This window comes from Amblyomma maculatum, chromosome 2, assembly GCF_055883805.1.
Source record: "Amblyomma maculatum isolate TAMU_Amacu chromosome 2, ASM5588380v1, whole genome shotgun sequence".
Taxonomy (NCBI): domain Eukaryota; kingdom Metazoa; phylum Arthropoda; class Arachnida; order Ixodida; family Ixodidae; genus Amblyomma; species Amblyomma maculatum.
Genome location: NC_139345.1, coordinates 216,813,390 through 216,834,949, shown reverse-complemented (window position 1 = coordinate 216,834,949; position 21,560 = coordinate 216,813,390). Strand labels below are relative to the sequence as shown.

General features: G+C 44.6%; 1 protein-coding gene across 2 annotated transcripts; it reads left to right on the top strand.

Moving 5' to 3' along the window:
- Positions 1 to 21: 21 nt before the first annotated feature.
- On the top strand, positions 22 to 21,560 carry Mtl (Rac family small GTPase Mtl). 2 transcript variants are annotated; one of them, XR_014705301.1, is made up of 5 exons: positions 22 to 397; positions 2,939 to 3,336; positions 17,366 to 17,526; positions 17,587 to 17,858; positions 18,369 to 21,560. XR_014705301.1 is itself a non-coding variant. In XM_084595745.1 (4 exons), exons 2-4 carry the CDS (start codon positions 2,961 to 2,963, stop codon positions 17,662 to 17,664), a joined length of 615 nt encoding a protein of 204 aa, XP_084451871.1. In that variant the 5' UTR covers positions 22 to 397; positions 2,939 to 2,960; the 3' UTR covers positions 17,665 to 21,560. The 2 variants fall into 2 exon arrangements, 1 of the variants encoding a protein (XP_084451871.1); XM_084595745.1 differs by having other exon boundaries at positions 17,587 to 21,560.

Genomic DNA, 21,560 nt, shown 5'->3' with positions numbered 1-21,560 from the left:
CGTACTACAGCTGTGCACATTTGGCCGATTGGGTCAGCTGGGCGTTGACCGTGGCCAAGACGCTTCGTAGCCATTGCCGCGCTAGGTTACGCTAGGTGCCGGGCAGAGCCTGTGCTTATGCCTGTGCAGCTTGTGCCGAGAATGCCAAGGGGGAGTGTGCGGGACGACTGTTGTGGTGGTGGACCTTGCACCTTTGCGTAGGCTTCGTTTGATGTGTCGGCGAGTTTACCGGGCGTGTGTCTGGCGGCAGCACTCGCGCGGGCGGATAGCGCCGGCCTCACGGGCGCGCGCGGGCACGACCAAAGCACGCCGGCGCTAGAGGCGGTAGATCGACGACGGCGCGCCGAGAGCTCAAGTGCCGGCCACTCTCCTTGTTTACGCCCTCGTGGCGAGCGCCGTGAGTCACCCTCTCTGGGCTTTGTCATCAGCGACGATGCCGTCCGCGTTGGACAGCGTGCTAGCTGAAGTGCCCTTTGTGTTCACGCCGGATCGTGTGTATTTTTAGCCCGAGTCGAGCTACCCAAACCACCATGTGGGCCTTGGCTTTGAACGCTGCAGCGTTCGCCGCAAAGTCGCGTTTTGTTGTCGTTCAGTTGTCTTGTCGAGCCAGCGATTTCGCCCACTGTTCATCTTTGAGCATCGCGAGGCAGCGTCACCTACGCCCCGCAGAAGGGGTTACCTTTCCGAATGTGCCGCTAAACCGCGGCGTCTCTTCATCTCTGGTGGACGGAGAAATTGGTGTATCTTTTATCGGCGAAGCGAGGATTTTCCCGGTCCTCCTTTTGCTCGAGTTTGTTACTGTTACGCGAGGAAAGAAAAAAAAAAAAAAAAAAAAACGGCTTGGCCTGCCTGCCGCAGGCAAGAGTGCAGGGAAAGCGTGGGCAGACTGACAGCACCAGAGAAGGCATAGCTGACAAGTCATACTTTGAGGAGGATAAATGCAGAGTGGGTCCAAGGACCGCAGTTCTTACCACCATTTCAGAAGGGGCTTGCTTTTGCCAAAATAGTGCAGCACTGTGCTATGAAAGACACTGCATGTAATGCAGAGTTGCAAATGAAGTTTATAGGTCAAAAATCTAGGCTCACCTGAAGTCGTACTGGGAAAATCAGCTCGCCGAGAAATAAATGAAGAGTGGCATTAACACACTTGCTCAGGCCGTATTTTGCAGGGATTTCTCACCCTGTTGTCAGTATGCACTCTCAAGATATGCAGTGTACTGAAGCCGAATCATGCTACCCTCACATCCTGTGCACATGGCAAACCTGCCAAAATTCAGTCTGAATTGACTGCTGGGAGTGGGGCTACTGGACCAGCCTGTGACAGGTCTGCGATGTGATTGTTGCTTAATACGGCCCCTGCTAAGTGCCTCTTGCCCTCTAACTGTATGTACTTCTCACCAAGGTGCTGGTAGGTTGAGTATGAGGAGAACCCATTTTTGCACCGCACATATTTCTTTGGTTGGTGCTGGCTGTGGTGTACAGTGGTTTAATCATTGAGTTTGATTACTATTTTTATGTCATGTTCTCACTAGCCAATGAAACGCATGGTGCGACTGTGACTGCCAATCTACATACAGCCAGCCAGCATTTGGCAGTTCCTCTTGTCCTGCTTTGTGATGACTAATGCTGGAAGAATTAAGAAAAATATACTGTAAAAAATTTTTCTCTGTCCCCAGAAGCAGCTTTTTAGACAGCACTTGGTGTGCTTAGTTTTAAACTAAACAAATAAGTTCTGGTTTTCTGTGAATGAAAACAATGGCACCACTTTATGTCTGTTCCAGCAGCTGTATTCGATTTAATCATATTTGAGAGATTTCTAAATTTTTCCTGAGGCATAATATGGGGGGTGCCACAAACTGTTGTGTCACACTAGCTAAAATATCTATTTTCTCCTGAAATTATGTGACAACTGCAAGCAGTTGGAAGGAGTGCAGGAATCCACTGACCAATAAATGCTGCTTTACCATGGAGAAACCTAAGGACGACGTAGGCCACTCTCTTCAAGTCCACTACGTCCTCTCTCTGGCCTGTAATCCTCCTGTGTAATCATTACCAGGGGTGTACTCCTGTTGTAACAGAGGCTGCTTCCCTCCCTTCTTTTGTCTCTATTTTCATCACTCTTTCTTAAATGGTGAATTGCTGCATGTGTGACAACTAGTCACAGTAGTGGAAAATAATTTGTGAAGTAGCCAAATTACAAGGGGAAAGTGACTGCACTGCACTTCTAAGGCCAATTTGTGTTGCTGAAATGCAGTAAGCACCTCATAAACTAAACTAACCAGTGGGTCCTTTGAGAGGGTATCAAGAGCTCAGGTCATTTGTTCCTTGGAGCTGCTTCTGCCATTTGGCTTGCCTGTCCAATTAGACGAGTCCTCTGTTCTGTGCGACCTTTGGCTCCTCTCCCGATGCCCAAGAAACCTTGCCAGCAACCATAATCGCTTGAGTAGTGTCTGTGTGTAGATCTTGCAAACCTGACTTGATGAATAACACAGAGACTAAACATGCAAAAAAGCTGAAGATTTGGTGACTTCTTTTTTTTTTTTTTTTTTTGTTACTTTGTGGACAATATTTTCTCTGGAATCCACGTGATTTCATTTAAAGCCTAAAATATGCAGCATGTTTCCAGTAGAGTAAAAAACTGTCTGTGTGTGTGCTTTTTTTCTTGCCTTGTTTTCTCCTTTAATGCAGAGAGGTAGGCCACAGTGTCGTTGTTAAGGCCCCTCGTTCTGCAGTTCTTTGTATTCTAAATTCCGACATAATTTTGTCCTTTGTGGACCATACAGTGCTTTCTTCAGTGACGCCGAATATAGCATAGAGCCCAATGTGATTGTGGATGCGGGCGATCTAGTGGAATTTTTTTTTTCACCCGGAATGGAGCCCCACGTGTCAGATGTGGTGAACATGTGTGAGTACAGTGAATATTATTCTCCTCCTGCAGTGCCTGTCGGGGAGGAGCAGCCATGCAGAAGGTGGGCGGTGGGGGCAGTGTGTCCTCTGGGCGTCCCATCAAGTGTGTGGTGGTGGGTGATGGCACGGTGGGCAAGACTTGCATGCTCATCTCATACACGACAGACTCGTTCCCGGGCGAGTATGTGCCCACCGTGTTTGACAACTATTCAGCTGCCATGATGTGTGACGGGGTGCCCGTCAGCCTGGGCCTCTGGGACACAGCCGGCCAGGAGGACTACGACCGCTTGCGCCCCCTCTCGTACCCGCAGACGGATGTGTTCCTCATCTGCTTTAGCGTGGTCAGCCCTTCCTCATTCGAGAACGTTACCTCCAAGTGGTTCCCTGAGATCAAGCACCACTGCCCTGATGCCCCCATCATTCTTGTGGGTAAGTTAACCCAGAAGGTGCTGCAGCTTTTGTCTCTTGACCACCTGCAAGGATGGACTGTTTGGGGTACTTGGTTAGTGTAAAAGTTGACACATAGCCTATCTGGAAGCCTAGACCAGAAACAGCGCTGTTTCGCTGGACGAGTGTTGGGCTTCAAACATGGCCTCTTATGTGGTTTGAGAACAAGAAAAAATTACGAGACACTTTGGCGACTAAAGTGGTGAAAAGCAAAAGCCCGAGTGCCGCATTCTGCTACGCATTTCTTGTGAATGTGGCAGTGAATGATGCTTCGAGTAAAGAAGGGGACTACTGTTTCATATTCCTCCCTTCCTTTATGACATGTGTATGCGGAGAATTGTGACAGATACTGCGCCTTTTCTATCCTGTAAATTAATTTCAATCGCCACTGATGCCTGCTGTACTAACGCCTCCTAGACATCTGGGTCTGCTTCTGTTTGTTGTGTGGTTTCGGCGTTCGAGGAAGCGGCAAATGAATGGGCGCACGGACGCCTGATGAGGTCAGCTTTGTATAGACAAGCCTCAGCCCGTGACGTCAGTGGAGGTGCGGCGGCGCTGGCGACAGCAGTGACGTCAGTGGTGTAGGCAAAAGCATAGGCCGTCTGCATTGGATGCGCGGCGTTTGCTGTGATCGAGCATAATTCCCGATATTCCTGCAAGCTGTGATGCGTTAGGTTGCGCCAAAAGGCATAAAAAATAAGGTGGTACCTATTTTCACTCGTTTCTTGCGGTCGGATTAAGATGAGAGCGAATGGCAGAGGCGTTGACTGCGATAATTGTAGACCCTTCAGCGACGGATCGCCTTCGAGGCTAACGTGCATTGCACTTCTGCATTGCAATGATCAATTCGTTTGCAATTCTTAATTGTCGTGACTGCATTTTGGCCACACGATAAATAGCGCAATAACACAGGCTTGCAGCTCGTGCATGGTTTGGTGTACATACTACCAGGCCATAAGGCCATATTTTGTGTGCGTATGATCTTAATCGAACGCAGGGAAACCGCACTGTGAGTTCCATTCACCTTCAGTACTGTTCGTGCATATTTTCATACAGAAAAGGACACAAAAGCTGCTGAGAAGGTAACTGCAGTTACCTTGAGCGGTTGCACCAGCGCGATATTACCGAAACAGGCCCAGAGTTGTGAGGTAGCTTTTTTCTCACTTTTCCGGATTTCAACGAGTGACTCTTCATCAATGGTCAAGAAATCGAATGAACATCGTTAGGGCTCGGACAAAGTCAAGCAGCGCCATTGCTCAGACTTTTTTAAGATCATTAAGATCATAATGAATGAATTGCCACGTACAACCAGCTCTGATCGAGCAAGATATCTAAGTATGACATATACGGGGCATTGAGTTTTATGTCCCAAAGTGGAATTGGCTATGAGGGATGAAAAATAAGCGGAATAAAATGACGCACATTTGAATAAAAAATTTCTCAATATATTAAATAATGCTCAGCAGATCGCGAAAATTGTGCTGCAAGCGATCGTGGACATCGTGGAGAACATTGCATTTTCGCCCATAGCAAAAAACAAACAAAATTAGAGCATTCTTAAATGCCTTCAGGTATATATTAACCTGCGAATGACCCTGGCTGTGCCTGTACGATTAAACAAATGTCAAACGTCTTTTTATCGAGCAGGATAAAACAAGTTAGCAGCACCCACTAGGCGAATGTTACAAAGAACTAGAAGATTGAGTTCTTCTTATTCAGTGAAATTCTATGACTTAAGTTGCAGGTACAGTGAGCTAGGAATATGATTTCTAGTTCAGTATAGTTGCTGGTAATGTTGATCTTTAGAGTGAAGGCGCTTGGAGCAGCAGAAAATGTAGTACCTATCAAAATAGTCGTTATATGAAAAACACACTTCCAATCATTCATATCACCGTACTTGCATGCGCTAACAATGGGCCCTGAAGTTGGCAGTGTTGACTATATATTAGTTTTTCTTATACATTGCGATTTCTCGTTTTTATTTAATTTAATGAGTCACTACAGTGTAATGTTACTACAGTCGCCTATCATAGCCGCGCGCTGTTGAGGCCACGGAGAAGGAAGCCAATGCATGCAGCGCTCTTCTCCAGGTAATTCCAGCAGTAATCAGCTAGTAAAGTACTGAACTACTCTCCAGGCATAGACCAAACTATTTCTACGCACAAGCAAAACTTGCGCTCCAGAATATTCACGCGCGCGAACTGGTTTCGAAGCCAGCGTCGCTTGGTGCTGTGTAGGCATGCCGCGTTTTTGCCTACACCTCATGTCGCTGCCAATCGCAGCGCCACCTTTGTTTACAAACATGGTGCTTGCCTATATGCATTAATCGCCTTGTGACTTAATGACCTGTCGTGACAGTACATCGCACGCCCCTTGTCGAACACACCAGCATTTCATTGAATGCATTAAAGTTCATCGGCGTTCTATAATTCGTCTACAGGAAAGGAAAGATGCAGTATCTGTCACTCTCAGAATCTCGCTATCATTCTCACTGTAGACAAGGGGAATTATGAAGAGTGTTTCACAATCCGGGGCGTGACGCAGTGGTAAAGCGCTGGGCTGGGGATCCAAGGAATGGAGGTTTGATTCCACGGTGGGAGACAAGGTTTATTAATTTATTTTTTAAGTATCAGAACCGCCACAAAAGCGTGACACTTTTGCCGACGACAACATACATTCTTGGTAATGCGGATGATGAGCGGAAGCTTTTGTATTGAAAATTTGATTAATGCATTTTTAGATTTCGGGGTTTAACGTCCAAAAAAAGCTCAGGCTATGAGAGACGTCGTAGTGGAGGACTCCGGAAATTTCGACTACCTGGGCTTCTTTTACGTGCACTGACATCACACAGCACACAGGTGCCTAGCTTTTTGCCTCCATCGAAAAGCGGCTGCAAAGGCCGAGATTCGATTCCACGTCCTTGGGCACAGTAGTCCAGCACCCTCACCACTGCGCCACCCCGGTGGGGCTAATGCATCTTTAGAATAAGCCTTTCAGGCCTCAGATTGATGATCCGGGCTTCTTTCATGAGTGGCTTCTGCTTCGAGGGTCCATGCTCAAGAATCTTGCTGTCTTTTGTGGATGACCTTAGGCATGAGAATCATGGATTCACATGCCCCTTATTTATTTATTTATTTATTTATTTATTTATTTATTTATTTATTTATGTTACCCCTAAAGGCCCTCCAAAGGAGGGTATTACATGGGGGGGGGGGGGGGATACAATTGTAAAAAACATGTTGCAATTTTAACAATTACAATAACAACCATTAAATATAACATCAAAAGAGGAAAGAAAAACAACGCCAAAATATTCTACACATTTCCGTCACAGCGAAGTAGCTCTTGGAATTTTTTTATGTTAGTTTCTGTAGCGATGTGCGATGGCAAGTTATTCCATTCAATTATAGTGCGAGGTATGAATGAATTGGCATAAGATGATAAATGACACATTGCGTGTTTAACTTTGAAGGCATGATCAAGTCATGGAAAAAATGACATCAGGTGACTGAAACAAATCACTGCGCAGTAGTGGATGGTGATAAAGCTTTATGGAAAAGTTTATGACGACATGATAAGTCTTCCAGTTCAGCACGTTGTATTAATGTTGTGACGCTAGTGAAAGGTGAGTAGTCTGAAAAAATAAAACGCACAGCACGGTTCTGCAAGGATTCGATGTTGGTGATAACATAGGCTTGATCAGGGTCCCAAATAGCCGCGGCATATTCAATTTTAGGGCGTATTAGAGTGATATAAGCAAGTTTTTTAACATGAATAAGAGCGTGTTTGAGAGTACGTTTAAGAAGACCAAGTGAACGGTTAGCAGCAGCTAGGGTGAGGTCGATATGGTGATGCCATGTTAGATCAAACTGAAGGTGCACGCCAAGGTATTTGTAAGTGTTTGTTAGTTCAACAGCATTGTCATTGAGCATGTAAGTGGTTGAAATGTGATCTGTACGACGAGTGAAAGATGAGCACCATGAGCGTACTGCGTTCTATTTATTTATTATTTATTTGAACATACTGCAGGCCCTTTTCGGGCCCATGCAGGAGTGTTTACAATGCATCACTGTGCTCAAACAGAGTAAAAACAAAAAATACAGAGATGTTCTCTGATCCACACACAAAGAAAGTGTAGGAGAGAATTAAACAGAAAAGTCAATTTTTTCGATATAATTAAGAAACATTTCCACGGACGTACACTTCACCGCATCTTCAGGTAATTTATTCCAATATGATGTAGCATCTGGAAACAGGGAGTACTTGTGGATATTTACACGGCTGACTGGTTGACGAAGTGCTTTACTATGGTTAGTTCTAGACGAGTGTTTGAAAGGCGGGTGTAAGTATTGTGAATTGGTTATTTTGAAGTGGCCGTGAAGAAGTTGGAACAAAAACTTTAATCTTGAAATGATTCTTCGCTGTGACAGGCTTTGTAAATTTGACTGAATTATTAGACTGGTAGCGCTAATTTGGCGTGAATACTTTGAATAGACAAACCTCACTGCTAGTTTTTGGATGCGCTCTAATTTGTTGATTAAATTTTTTTGATGGGGGCTCCAGACTATATCTGCATATTCTAGGGTTGGTCTTATAAGAGTTTTATAGGCATTGAGTTTAATATGGGCCGGCGTGTTACGGAGCTTTCTCCTTAAATAATGTAGTTTACCTTCAGCTTTAGAACAAATAGATTTGATGTAGGGCTCCCAGCGCAGGTTAGATGTTAGGATGAGTCCCAGATACTTCACCTGATCATATTTTTTAACCTGTGTGTCACCAAGTGTGTATGTAAAACTTAGAGGCTGCTTCTTATTAGTGAATGTGATGCTTTTGGTCTTATCTGCGTTAAGTTTCATTCCCCAGGTCATACACCAAGCGTGGATTGATTGTAGGGAATTGTTGAGGAGAATTTGATCGTCTGATTTTTTTACAGCTATATATACGACACAATCGTCTGCAAAAAGGCGAAGTTGGATCGATGAACTAACACAGGAATGAATATCATTTATATAAATGAGGAACAAAAGAGGCGCGAGAACTGATCCCTGGGGTACACCCGAATACACATCCAGGTTCTGCGAAACGTATTCACCTATTTTAACACATTGTTTTCTGTTCTGCAAATAGCAGGATATCCATGAAATAATGTTGCGATCAATGCCAAAAGATAGTAATTTTGTTATAAGGTCATCGTGAGGAACAACATCAAACGCTTTAGAGAAGTCTAAGAATATAGCATCTATCTGGTTGCCTTCATTAATTGTGTTAGCAATGTCATTAGTAATTTCGGCAAGCTGCGTTACTGTTGAAAGCCCTGTTCTGAAACCATGCTGTTTTTCATAAATGAGGTTATTATTTTCTAGATATGAGATTATGGCTTTAAAAATAATGTGTTCCATCATTTTACAACTTGTGCTTGTTAATGATATCGGACGATAATTATTCAGTTCAGTTTTAGAACCTGATTTGTGTATGGGAATTATTTTGGCACAGCGCCAGTCATCGGGAACTACGAGTGTTTGTAAAGATGTTGCGTAAATTTTATGCAGGTATTTAGACACCCAGTCAGCGTATCGGGCTAAAAATGTGTTCGAGATGGAATCAGGACCCGGAGATTTTTTTGTGTCAAGTGTTTGTAAAAGAGAAAGGATTCCTGCTTCACTGATGATTATTTCTGTCATGGGTTCCTTGATTGTGTATGCAGGTAGAGAAGCGTGAGAGGCTCTTCTGGTGAAAACGGACTGAAAAAACTTATTGAATTCATTTGCAATATCATCAGGTTTACTTATGGTGTCGCCGAAATCTGTAATGATGGAACTAGTTGACTGCTCTTCAGATAAGTACCGCCAAAACTTATGAGGGTTGTGGGCCATGAAGGAAGGCAGGGTGAAATCAAAGAAGCGAGTTTTTGCATCTCGGACTTTGGTCTTTAAGCAGTTAACAAGACTTGCAATGTCAGTTTTGTTTCCTTTTTTTCGCCGTCGTTTTATTTTTCTTTTAAGTTGAATTATCTTGCGCGTTATCCACGGGTACTCCCTGTTTATGCGTTTTTTTTTTAAGCGGAACATATCTATTTTCGCAAGTATTTACAATGTTCTTGAAACAGGACCACAGTTCACGCACATCGGTCAGTGCGCTGAATTCGGCAAAGCTATTCTCAAGTGCACTTAGAATTGCAGGATCATCTGCACGCTCATAGTCTTTGACAAAGGTTGGCAGTGTTTTCTTCTTTTTGCGAGTGACTGATATGGGGCATGACAGTACTAGCAGTTTGTGGTCAGATATGCCGTCTTCAATACGCACTGAACACCCTGGAAGTGTACTGCTAACAAAAATTAAATCAAGGAGTGAAGAGGAAGACGACAGAACTCGGGTGTTCTCGGTAACCAGCTGATCTAAGGAAAAACTAAATGCTGTAAATAAAAGTGTTTCCGCGCTTTGGGCATCTTTTCCGTCGTGTGAAAAGTCCGCCCAATTTATCCCTGGCAAGTTAAAGTCCCCTGATAAAATCAACTTAGATCTTGAGTTAGTGTGCTGGGACAGATAATCGTTCATTTTTTCAAGATAATCTGGCTGGGCGTTTGGGGGTCGATACACGCCTCCCAGTAATATACATTTACCGGAATGTGTTATTTTGCACCACACACTTTCGTGGTCATCAATACCCTTCAGGACTGAATATTTTATGTTGTTTTTAATAGCTATAGCTACACCGCCCCCTCGTGAACCCCTATCTTTACGTAGCAATTTATATGTTGATGGGACAACTTCCGAATCACGTACCTCTGCTTGTAACCATGTTTCTGTTATAATTATAATGTGAGGATGGTGTCCCAGAATTAGCTGCTCGAGGTGACCTAACTTATTTACTATACTTCTAGCATTGAATGACAGGATTCTTAGCGTTTTGGTTTTGGTTGGTCAGATATGATTGCTTGTCGAGCTTGCTGCTCCTGAATTTGAGTTAGGCTGGGTGTGCCCTGCATCATCGGCCCTTCTTGTTATTTCGACCCTGGCTTGTTGTGTTTCATCCCAAATGAAAACCTTGCCATTGACCTTTAGCTTGTCAAAGGACAGCGAAACCTTCGCCCCAGCCGCCCTCTCGCGCTCCGATGAGCGCCATAGCTTAGTGCGTAAGTCTCGTACCCTTTTTGAAAAATCTTCAGATATGGAAATGTTAGAGCCTTTTAGTTTGAAACAGCTTGACATAATATGCGTTTTCTCTGCGGAATTGAAGAAACGAACTATGACTGGACGTGGTGTTTTGCCTTTAGGTTTACCTATCCTGTGAATTCTTTCGGCCGATTTCACTTCCATGCCTAGCTTGTCTCTGAAGATTTCTTGCTTAACGTGTTCCTCAAGCGATTTTGCGTCTTCCTCTGGTTCCTCAGTCACACCGTAAATCACTAAGTTGTTGCGTCGACTTCGGTTTTCTAAGTCATCTATTTTTGCTGTTATACCGTGAATGTGTTTGTTCGTACTTCTGTACAGTTTTTCACTTTCATCCAGTCTTTCTTCGCATTTCTTCAACCGACCTAAGTCGTTTTCAATTGTTTCAATTCTCAACCTCATGTTATCGACCGTTCTTTCGACATGTTTTAGGTTTGTAACTAACTCCTGCAAAGTTTTGTTTGTTTTTGCTTGTTCTTTCAGAATCTTTTTCAGTAGTTCGTTGCTAAGATGACTGTCGGAGTCAGAGTCGGAGGTAGGGCCTGGGTTGAGCTCAGTGTCACCGGATGTCAACAGTAAAAGCCTAATGACACTATAACAGTCACAAAGCATGCTCAGGAGAAATTGTGGACTTGGTAGCACCGTCAGGGTTACATCATTGTCTCTAACTGAGGAAACAGAGTATTTGCCACCAACCTGTATGACAAAAACGTAGTGTATGAGCATTGGTATCCGGTCGGTGCCACCAAGTCCACTGAAGGGTCCAGCTGACGGGATCCTTGTTATATTCCCGCGTGGGCGTGGCTCCGTTGTCGTTCCGGCAGCAGCACGGTGATAGCGGCTCTCCGGGCTTGCTTCGCTGTAGCGCAGATTAAATTCATCTTCATGGAAAAGCAGCTGTTTAGCCGCCACCGCCGATAAACTGTCTTCCAACGGCACATGCGCGTCCGTGCTGGTGATGAGGCTGGACGGCCACAGAGCAACCTGTATGACAAAAACGTAGTGTATGAGCATTGGTATCCGGTCGGTGCCACCAAGTCCACTGAAGGGTCCAGCTGACGGGATCCTTGTTATATTCCCGCGTGGGCGTGGCTCCGTTGTCGTTCCGGCAGCAGCACGGTGATAGCGGCTCTCCGGGCTTGCTTCGCTGTAGCGCAGATTAAATTCATCTTCATGGAAAAGCAGCTGTTTAGCCGCCACCGCCGATAAACTGTCTTCCAACGGCACATGCGCGTCCGTGCTGGTGATGAGGCTGGACGGCCACAGAGCAACCTGTATGACAAAAACGTAGTGTATGAGCATTGGTATCCGGTCGGTGCCACCAAGTCCACAGGTCAGATTGTAGGAGTTGGCGGTCACTGTCATTAATAATGTTACGGTAAATTACGCAGTCATCTGCGAAAAGACGAACTCTAGATGTTACACAGGCAGGTAAATCATTAATATAGATTAGAAAAAGCAAAGGACCAAGCACGCTTCCTTGGGGTACACCAGATGTCACATAAGTCGAAGAGTTAGAATTATTAACTGAGGTATACTGAGATCTAGAAGAAAGAAAGTTCTTAATTCAGGCGAGCACATTAGGGTGGATGTTAAGCTGTGCTAGTTTTAGTAAAAGTCTGTGATGAGGGACTCGATCGAATGCTTTTGAAAAATCCAGAAAAAATGCGTCGACCTGAAAGCCTGCTTTAAGTGATGATTGTAAGTCATTAACAAAGCCAGTTAGTTGAGTGTCACATGAAAACCCTTGCAAAAACCGTGCTGATCTTCGAGGTAGGTAATGACTTGGCTATGAATGATATGCTCTAGAAGTTTGCAAAAGTTGCTGGTTAACGAGATGGGTCGATAGTTAAATGGGGAGGAACGTTCACCTGATTTGAATATAGGTATTATCTTTGCTACACGCCAGTCATTAGGAATTAGTCCGTTCGATAACGACTGCGAGAATAAACAGGACAAGATAGTGGAGATGCTACTGGATGGGGGATCCGAGCTACTTGTAATTTTGAGATTGTTTAATAAAGCTAAAATACCTGCTTCGTTAATAACTGTCAGGCATGCAGATGTCATGAAATGTACTTAAGATAGGAGATGAGCTAATGTTTTCGTTGGTAAAAACTGATGAGAAGGTAACGTTAAGAACCTGCGCACAATCGAATTGATCGATTATGACGCCGTTACGGTCGGAAAGTAAAATGTCAGGATGAAAGCTAGGATTTATGATGCGCCAAAATTTACGAGGGTTGTTGGTTAACAGAGAGGACAAGTCATGATTGAAAAACTGACGTCGAGTGGATTTTAATAATAACTGGTATTCTCTGTCGCATTTCTTATACTTTTCCCACGTGCCTAAACTACCTTTTTTTTTTTTTTTGGTCTGCCGGTAAAGTCACTTTTTATTGTTATTCGTACACCGCAGCTTGTGATTAAACCATGGTGTATTGCTGCTACATCTAATGGACGTAAGAGGCACAAAGTTGTCAATAAGGTTAGTAAGGGTAGTTTTGAATAAATCCCAATTTCGCTCAACAGTGCGCAATAAATATTGATTTTTGAACTGGACAGCGAAATAATCTAATTCAGTGTTAATTCTTTCATAATTAGCTCTGTTGTAACATCTGATTTGCTTGACAGTAGTTTTCTTTTCGTTAAAGGAACCGGTAATGCGTCCTGTTAGTCCTGTTATTACGTCGTGATCTGAAATGCCGTCTAAATGAATTATGTCTGAACAAATATCAGGATTATTTGTTAGTAATAAATCAAGATGTTGGCGGTGCTCGATGTGCAACGTGTGGGATTGGTAATACGTTGTGACAGCGAAAAATCAAGACATGATTGAAGGAACATATGAGCTTCGGTTTCACTCGCTCTGACGGATTGTGTAAACCAGTTTATGCTAGGGAAGTTGAAGTCTCCAAATATGAGCAGTGTAGAGTTAGGGAAACTCGTACAAATTTCACACAGGATTCGATTAAATTCAGCAGAAAAGCAAAAGTCATATTAGGAAGACGGTAGATAGCACCAATGATTACATCAATTGAAAAGCACTTTAAAGAAACCCATACACATTGAAGAAAAGAACTAACCATCACAGGTACAGCCAACAAATCGTCTTTTACCACCAAGAGTACACCACCTCCTCTACGATTTTGTCTGTCATTTCGAAAGATACTAAAACGTGTTTCGGTGACAGAAATGGTGTTATCAGGAACTAAGTCAGTTAGCCATGTTTCAGTTAGTGCTATTACTGATGCGGAGCATGAGTCGATCAGCGAAGATATTTCAAAAACCCTTGATACAACACTTCTGATGTTAGTGTAAAGAAAAGCAATGGTTTTATTGGTATTACATGATGATCTTTGTGAAGAATGGGAAGCTGGTGCTTTAACTGGGATAAAAGAAAAACGTCACTCTTCTGTGGGTTGACGAAAAACGCAGACTACGCAGGCAGCCTGAGTGTCCCACACATAGACGTCATTATTGATGTGCAGCTTATTAAAAGTGAGACGAATGCGGTCACCTTCCTTTTTTACAGATTTCGCGTACTGCCAGAGATTACAGCGCTTTTGTCGGGCGGCCTCAGAGTAATCACGAGAGATGCTGTAATCCGTGTCCTTCAGCTTGGAACCGTTGCTCAGCACCAATTCTACGTCTTTATCATTATAGAAGTTAGCAATGATAGGTTGTGTCTTTTGTGTCGAAAAACGACCCAAACGATGTGCTCTCACGATCGAAGTTGGCACCACACTAAGCTTAATAGAACAAAATTCACCTATAATTTGCTCCAAAGTAGCCCACGTTTCATCGTCTGTATCTTCGATGCCGTAAAAAAGAACATTTGACCGCCTAGATCGGTTTTCTAAGTCATCAGTTTTGTCTTGCATTCTAGATATTTCTAGGTTAGGGGCTAACGAGGACTGTGCAGACGGCGCCAATTCAATTTTGGATTCCAGTTCAACCACACGCTTTGTTAGTGCATCCAAGTCATTCTTCAGGCTGATGTGAATGTTAAGGACCTTATTCAAAGATTCCAAGATGGTAGTATGGCTAGTTTCCATACGTTGGACCGCAAGAGCAACGTTGTCCAACTTTTCCTCTTGTGCTTTATTCATGGGCCCAGGGTTGGGTTCAACATCACCACCAATAAGTAGGAGGCGCCAAAGGTACATCAATGCAGCACGAGCACTTTTGAAACAATTGGGTGGCCACGACACCGCGAAAAGACAAACATCATCGCTACGGTAACAGTATGTTTTGTACTGACTAACCTGGAAGAACATCAGCGGTGAGCGTGACATCGTAGCTGCGGTGCCGTGGCCCGGTGCATCCGAGAAATATGCGCGTTTTTCAGCTGTTTGGTCAGCTGATGCCGTTCCACGTTGCCGGACTTCAAACGCCGTAGCGTCCAGAACTGGCGGCGGCAGAACCCATACACGTTTGAGCTGGCCCTGTTGTTCCAGCAAAGTTGTTTGGAAGGGTGCCACAGCCTTTGTTTCACATGTGCCTCGTTCCCATGATCAGCCTTGTGTGCTTCTTGCTGCAACTTTCACCTGAGCTTCTGCACGTCATTGCTTTTCCATGCGACTGACACGAGATTCACCTGTGCATAGAAGCTGTGGGACTGGCTGTAAAACAGCACTGCCTGCTTGACAGCCTCTAACATCATGGCCTATAGGGTGGTTCCACATAATATTTTTTGCACAACCTCTTAAATTTACTGGAAAGTTTTATATGCCATTGACTGGAATATTTGCTTTAAAAAATTTTTTGCAGAAAACGTTTGATCAGAAAGAAATAGAGTGACACGCTTTCTATACTCCGTCTCACAAGCTGTTTGCAGCACTGTGGAAGCTATGGGCAACCCTTGCTAATCAGAATGGCACACACTGCATAATTGCGTTCCTATGCTCACGTCACCTGCATACTTTAACAGGTGGCTCTGTTGATGCCATAAAAGGTGCACAACTATATATGGTTTGCTTACCTTCGTAGCAGGTGGTGCTTAGTCTTCTTATTCCCTTCTTCGTTTTTTTTTTTACAGACAGACACCAGTTTTTTGCCAACATCAGTTTGTATCAGCTGATTTGTTATGTCGCTTTTATGCGACATGCATACACATTACCATATTTTCTCAAATCAGAGCACCACCTGATTCGCATAATATTTAATAAAGTATGTATGCTAATCTAAGCACCCTTTTTTTCTTGAAAGCAAGCCGGAGCTGTCAGTTCAGAACTGGCGTGGCATCATCTCCGCCTGCATGAGTTGCTGTGTTCCAACATTACGTGACAGATGGTGGCACAGAACACTGAAAATCAGCTGAAAGCGGCCCTGATAACTATCAGCGTGTTTTCACATGGGCCTGGCATTGGCGGCACTCGGCATTCCTGCATGTTTGCATACGCTGCGAGGCGACGATGTGCAGACAATATGGCTTGAAGGAACACACCTAACACCCTCTCGTAATTAGCCCAAGATGTCTTCCACACTGCTGCAAGGAAGTAAAAAGAGTATAGGTCTTGCTACAGATGCTTCTTAGATCGTGGTTTCTCTCGTATCTTAAGGGCTGTGTCTAACCATGCTGGCAGAGACTAACGTCACACACAACCGAGCACACTCTAAATGAAGCATGCCTATGCAGATTTTTATTTGAGCACAGAACTCAACCATAAAAAGCTCTCCAGAATTCCCTTTATATCATAGCTTTACAAATGTTTCTAAGGCAGAAATGCTATAGCAAGACATTGTAGTCTGCTCTAAAAATGATGCAGCCCCACTTGGAGAACAGCTGTCTTAATTGGAGCTCAACATTGTGCCCAGCATGATGTACTTCTGCGGAGGTCTTTCTCTAATAAATGGCGTGCTCAAAACAAAGCTTAGCACAAGCAATGCATCCATACATGATCTCCACACTTTGCTTCCTGTGTGAACAGCAGTCACCTGATGGAGTGGAGTGCCTAGCATTAGCAGTTCTGGCAGCATTTGTGTGCAGAGGGGCCACTTTCGGTAAAGGAATGCGCCATGCTCTTGACACTGCAATAGTTCTAGTCGCTTTTGACAGGGGGCTGGTGGTTATGGTTTCCACTCTTCAAACTCTCTTCAATGGTGGAGACCTCCCTGGGTGTAGTATCTGAAACTTCTTCTGTGACATCACACCTGCTATGGTAGACGCTGCCATGAATGGCTGCCAATGCTTGAGAAGCACGGCATACCTGCTTGCGCAGTGTCTTGGACCTGTCTCTTACCCTGGCCATGAGACACACATTAAATGACCTGCAAGGTTAGGCCATGGAACTATTAAAAAGTCATCATCATCAGCCTGACTATACCCACTACAGGGCGAAGGCCTCTCTCATATTCCTTCAATTAACCCGGTCTTGTATTAGCTGCATCCACTTGACCCCTGCAAACTTCTTGACCTCATTCGCCCACCAAACTTTCTGCCGCTCCCTGCTAGGCTTTCCTTCCCTTGGAATCCAGTTTGTTACCCTTAGCGACCATCGGTTATCCTCTCTTCGCACTACATGTCCTGCCCATGTCCATTTCTTCTTCTTAATTTCTACTAGAATGTCGGTAACTTGAGTTATTTCTCTGACCCACTCTGCACGCTTTCTATCACTTAATGTTACCCCTACCATTTTTCGTTCCATAGCCCGGTTGTCCTCAACTTAAGTAGAACTCTCTTGGTTAGCCTCCACGTTCCAGCCCCATAGGTGAACAAAAAGTGGGTCCACCTATACGAGAGTACTCACCCAGTACATGTAAACAGTGGATGAGAAGGTAGTGGGGAAAAAAAAAAGGCTACTCATTGCACTGTGCCTTGTGCTTCCCCCATTGGCAGGGACCAAGATGGACCTTCGGGAGGACAAGGAGACCCTGCAGCTGCTGTCAGAGCAAGGCCTGTCACCCATCAAGAGGGAGCAGGGCCAGAAGCTGTGCTCCAAGATCCGAGCCATTAAGTACCTTGAGTGCTCGGCTCTTACCCAGAGGGGCCTCCGACAGGTGAGGCTCATCAACCACTGTGTCCTGAATGGTGGGGCTGACGCCTGTGGCACTATGCAGGTGTTTGACGAGGCTGTGCGTGCAGTGCTTCGGCCAGAGCCCCTCAAGCGGAGGCAGCGACGGTGCAAGCTGGTGTAGGTCAACCATGGGGAAGAAGGGTGCTGTGTTTTATGTGCTGTTAGCTGAATGGCCCTGGATGGTCAGAGACTGTAGCTGCTGGGCAGCTTGCTGTGGCTCACTTGCTAGGCTTGGAGCCGGAAGGGTCATTTCACACGCACCTGGGAGCTGGCAAGGAGGATAGGGGTGAACACACCTGCCCAATAGCTTGACATGTATGTATGGTGGATTTCTGCCTTTTGCTTTGTGGGTTTGTATTCAGCTTCAATATGCCACTGGACTCTGGGCAGCAGAAACTTGCAATTGGGCAGTGATCAGGCCTTAATTGACAGTTTACGAAGCGAGCGTCAACCAGTGTAGCAATGCAGTGGGAGCACTGTCCAAGATCTCTGCTTGACCCGGAGCACTTGTGGTGGCTGAAATATGTTGCAACAGTCAGGGGCTGTGTTGGGGGCAGGCAGCCTAATGGCATATGAGTATTGGTTTAATGATGGCATTAGTCTTGATTGATCTGCCTGTTGGCTCCATGCCCTGGTTATAGCTCCTCATAGCACTGTGTCTAGCTAAACACACAACTCTCCTGATGCTGTTGAGGAAGAACTGCTGGGCATGGCATTTTCTTGTAACATCTGTGCAGGTGTGCAAGATCTTGAGAGAGTCTGCTTTGTAGTGCTTTTGTTTTTAGCTTTATGAGTATTGTAGCTGCGCTTTGCCCCCTCTTTCAGGATCCCAGCAGAACCAGTGCTCGGTCGTGGTACCCCTTGTACCAACTTGATTGTGCAGTGGGAACCATGCAGCAAAGTGTTCACTGCTCGATTCTCTCTTCTTTTTTTTTCTTCTTTTTTTTTTTCTTTTTTGTTGCTCGTAGCAACACTGAGCGCCGTGAGACATGCTCACCACATGCAGCCGCATATTTTAGAAAAGTGATGTGATTTAGCATTCAGCCCCCGTACAGGCATGCCGCGCTTGCTGTATGTGCTAGCGAGAGCAGTGCTCAGCAAATAGAAACTTGTCCTGAAGGTATGAGTGTTCTTTTCAGGGAAGTGGCATTGTTCTGGCTTAATTTAAAATTGTGTGGAGCATCATTTTTTTTTTTCTTTCCTTTTTGGTTGCAGACTGCTGGCAGATGCCCAAACTGTGCATACGCTTATTGAGAGCCTTCTGGTGGTGTGTGCCTTGTGTACGCCTTTGCCTTTCTCACAACACTTTTCGATGACTGTTAGCAATGTAACACCTAGCAGCGCAGTTGTTGCAACCGCATCACTTGCTTCTGGATATAGCTCAGCTGGGCTGCATCTTGCTGCAGCTGGGATACATAAAACTGTGTGAAAAGTGCAGCGGAACCTCAATAATTTTCACCAGCTCAATTTGGGCACTTGTGTTCGCTCAAAGTGACAGATTTTCTAACAAGACAGTATGTCCAGTGATGAGGACACATGAGCGTGTCTGGTGTCTAGTTTGAATGAGCTTCACAGGCAGCCTGCTCTTGCGAGGCACACATCTGGGGGTGATGTAGCACCAAGCGGCCACAGGTGGTGCTTATTGCCAGTTGTGGCCAGGTACAGCTTATTCCGCTGTGGCCTATGGGAATCGTGTGCACGGGACACATGCATCGGTTGCCTGCAGTGCTTCAGGGCAAGAAGTAGGGGTGTGCAGGCATCAAATTTTTGGTGGCGAATATTGTTGAATATTTTCGATTGTGTAGAAATATTCTCCCCCTGATTTGAACGCGGAGTATATTGTTGATATTCTCCCCCTGCAGCTGGAATGGTTTGAACGCGGAGTTGCTGTCACCTTTGAATTCAAATGATCTATTTTCAACTGCATTGCTGAATCCGGCTAAGAACTGCAAGCATCCAGTGCCTGCTGTGACTTTCTGCTTCGGTGCAGTGGTGCCTGTGATGCACATGTTTGGTCCCACAACACAAAAGCTGCATGCCTGGGAAGCACACCTGTTGTGTTGGGTGGACAAGGAGCGCTTGTGCAGCATTATAGTACTGTTATCTTTTTTATTGTTGTTTGCTTTCACACTTGCAGACTTTTCCTGCTAGATGGGGATTGCGAGGGTAGTTTTAAGTGAAGGTGTGTAGTAATACTCGAGAGTACTGTCAGGCTTGCCATTACTTGTCTCTTATCTCTGAATTTAATCCTCAAATGTAGCATGCCTAGGAAGATTTCTAGATACCTGAATTTGTAGTGATGAATGCGAGTGGGACTCACTCGCAGGTCAAAGCTGCGGATCATTGTAAATGTATGTTGGTAAAACAGCCAGCCACACAAGCACTGCTTGGGCCCTTGTTAACAGCATTTCTGGGTGGTGCTGTTTGCACCTTCTTCTTTAACTCCATGCTCAGTTTGATGCATATGCTTTTTTAACCCCACTTCGTGCACATATTTTGTTGGCCTTGCATAACTCATATTTGGCATTGGCAAATGCACCATTTGTGTTGTGGGGTAGCAGTAACTAAAGAGACCTAGGACGCCTTTGTTCTGCAGTTAAGGTACCATATTTGCCCGAACGTAAAGCGAGTTATGTACCAAAGAGAAAAGTGCAAAGTCTTCCCCTACATTTATAACTGAATATTTTACAGAGGTGAAGGCACACAATGCAAGCATTGTATTTAATATTTTTCACATTTATTTGCGTAAATAGATGAGGCATGTCAGCTGTCAGCTGTCCTCCAAACATGGGGAAATTAAAAACACGAAGTTCAAATGACCTGTACCCTACCACAGCGGTGCAGTGGTTGAACCCAAACCACTGTTCCGCAGTACACGGGTTCAATCCCGACCGCCAGTGGCTGCTTTTCGATGGAGCCGAAACGAAGAGGTGTCCGTGTGCTGTGTGATGTCAGTGAACGTTAAATGTCTTCAGGTGGTCAAAATTAGTCCGTAGCCTTCCACTACGGCACCTCTTTCTCTCTTTCCACTTTCACTCCCATCATCCTCTCTTTCCTTATGGCACGGTGAAAAAGCTTGACAGACACTGTGCCTTTCCTGTAAACCTATTATAATTATTGTTACTATGGCCTGTAGCTCGAATAATAAATGTTCAAGCCGCAGACATTCAGTCACACAGCTCCACACCCTGTACGCTTCATCCGGCGAGAATTTGATGCTTTGTCCCAAGGAAAGCATGACACAGTCCTTCATTTCATTCTGTTAGAGCAGATCTCTCACGTTAATAGCAGGAATTCATGTCGTGAAAAGTCACCTACAGCAATGCCAAACTCACATGCTGCCACACAATTTTTTGACAGCTCGTTTAAAGGGCCTCCAACCATGTTTGGACATTTTGAAACCGGTTGTAACTGTACGTGAGGGCTATGTCTGTTAATAAAAACACAAAGCTAACTGAAAAAGCTGTGGTAAGTTATTCACAACCAACCACTGTTCCATCTGTCATTTAATTACATAAGCAATGATATAATTATGTAACATCTTGTAGGAATCTATTGCTCTCACGTATATGCTGTACGAATTTCATTGATGTGCTGTGAATTTTTTGTTGCTTCATTTGTTCTGGTACAAAAAAAAAACACTTTGCCCTGGTCCATTTATGTTTCTCTCGGCTATTTGCCCTTTGTTTGTTATTCACCTTATTTATATTATCTCCCTTCACCTTGAACACATGCGCACTGTCTCGTCTCAAAACTGCTCGTGCATTCCCTTGATCCCACCCACCAATAATATCGGTGATCAGGCTTTATGCATACCGTAGGAAAGCCTTTTTGTTTATGTATTTTTGTTCATAAACTTCTAGCCTACTTTCCATACACCGTGGTCTTGTTCTATATTTTTTCTTGCTTCTCTGTCACAAAGTCATTTCTTACGATGTGGTGATGTACCGTCTGTTGCAGAAGTTTGCAGCCCAACGCGCCGGGCGGATGAGCAATATCGCTCCCGAGAGGCGGCGC

Bases quoted from the DNA above. Each gene is read 5' to 3' on its own strand.
- Mtl (XM_084595745.1), top strand. From the start codon at position 2,961: ATGCAGAAGGTGGGCGGTGGGGGCAGTGTGTCCTCTGGGCGTCCCATC. The intron at 3,337-17,365 runs GTAAGTTAACCC...CCCCATTGGCAG, and splicing joins TGCCCCCATCATTCTTGTGG to GGACCAAGATGGACCTTCGG. The intron at 17,527-17,586 runs GTGAGGCTCATC...GGCACTATGCAG, and splicing joins CCCAGAGGGGCCTCCGACAG to GTGTTTGACGAGGCTGTGCG.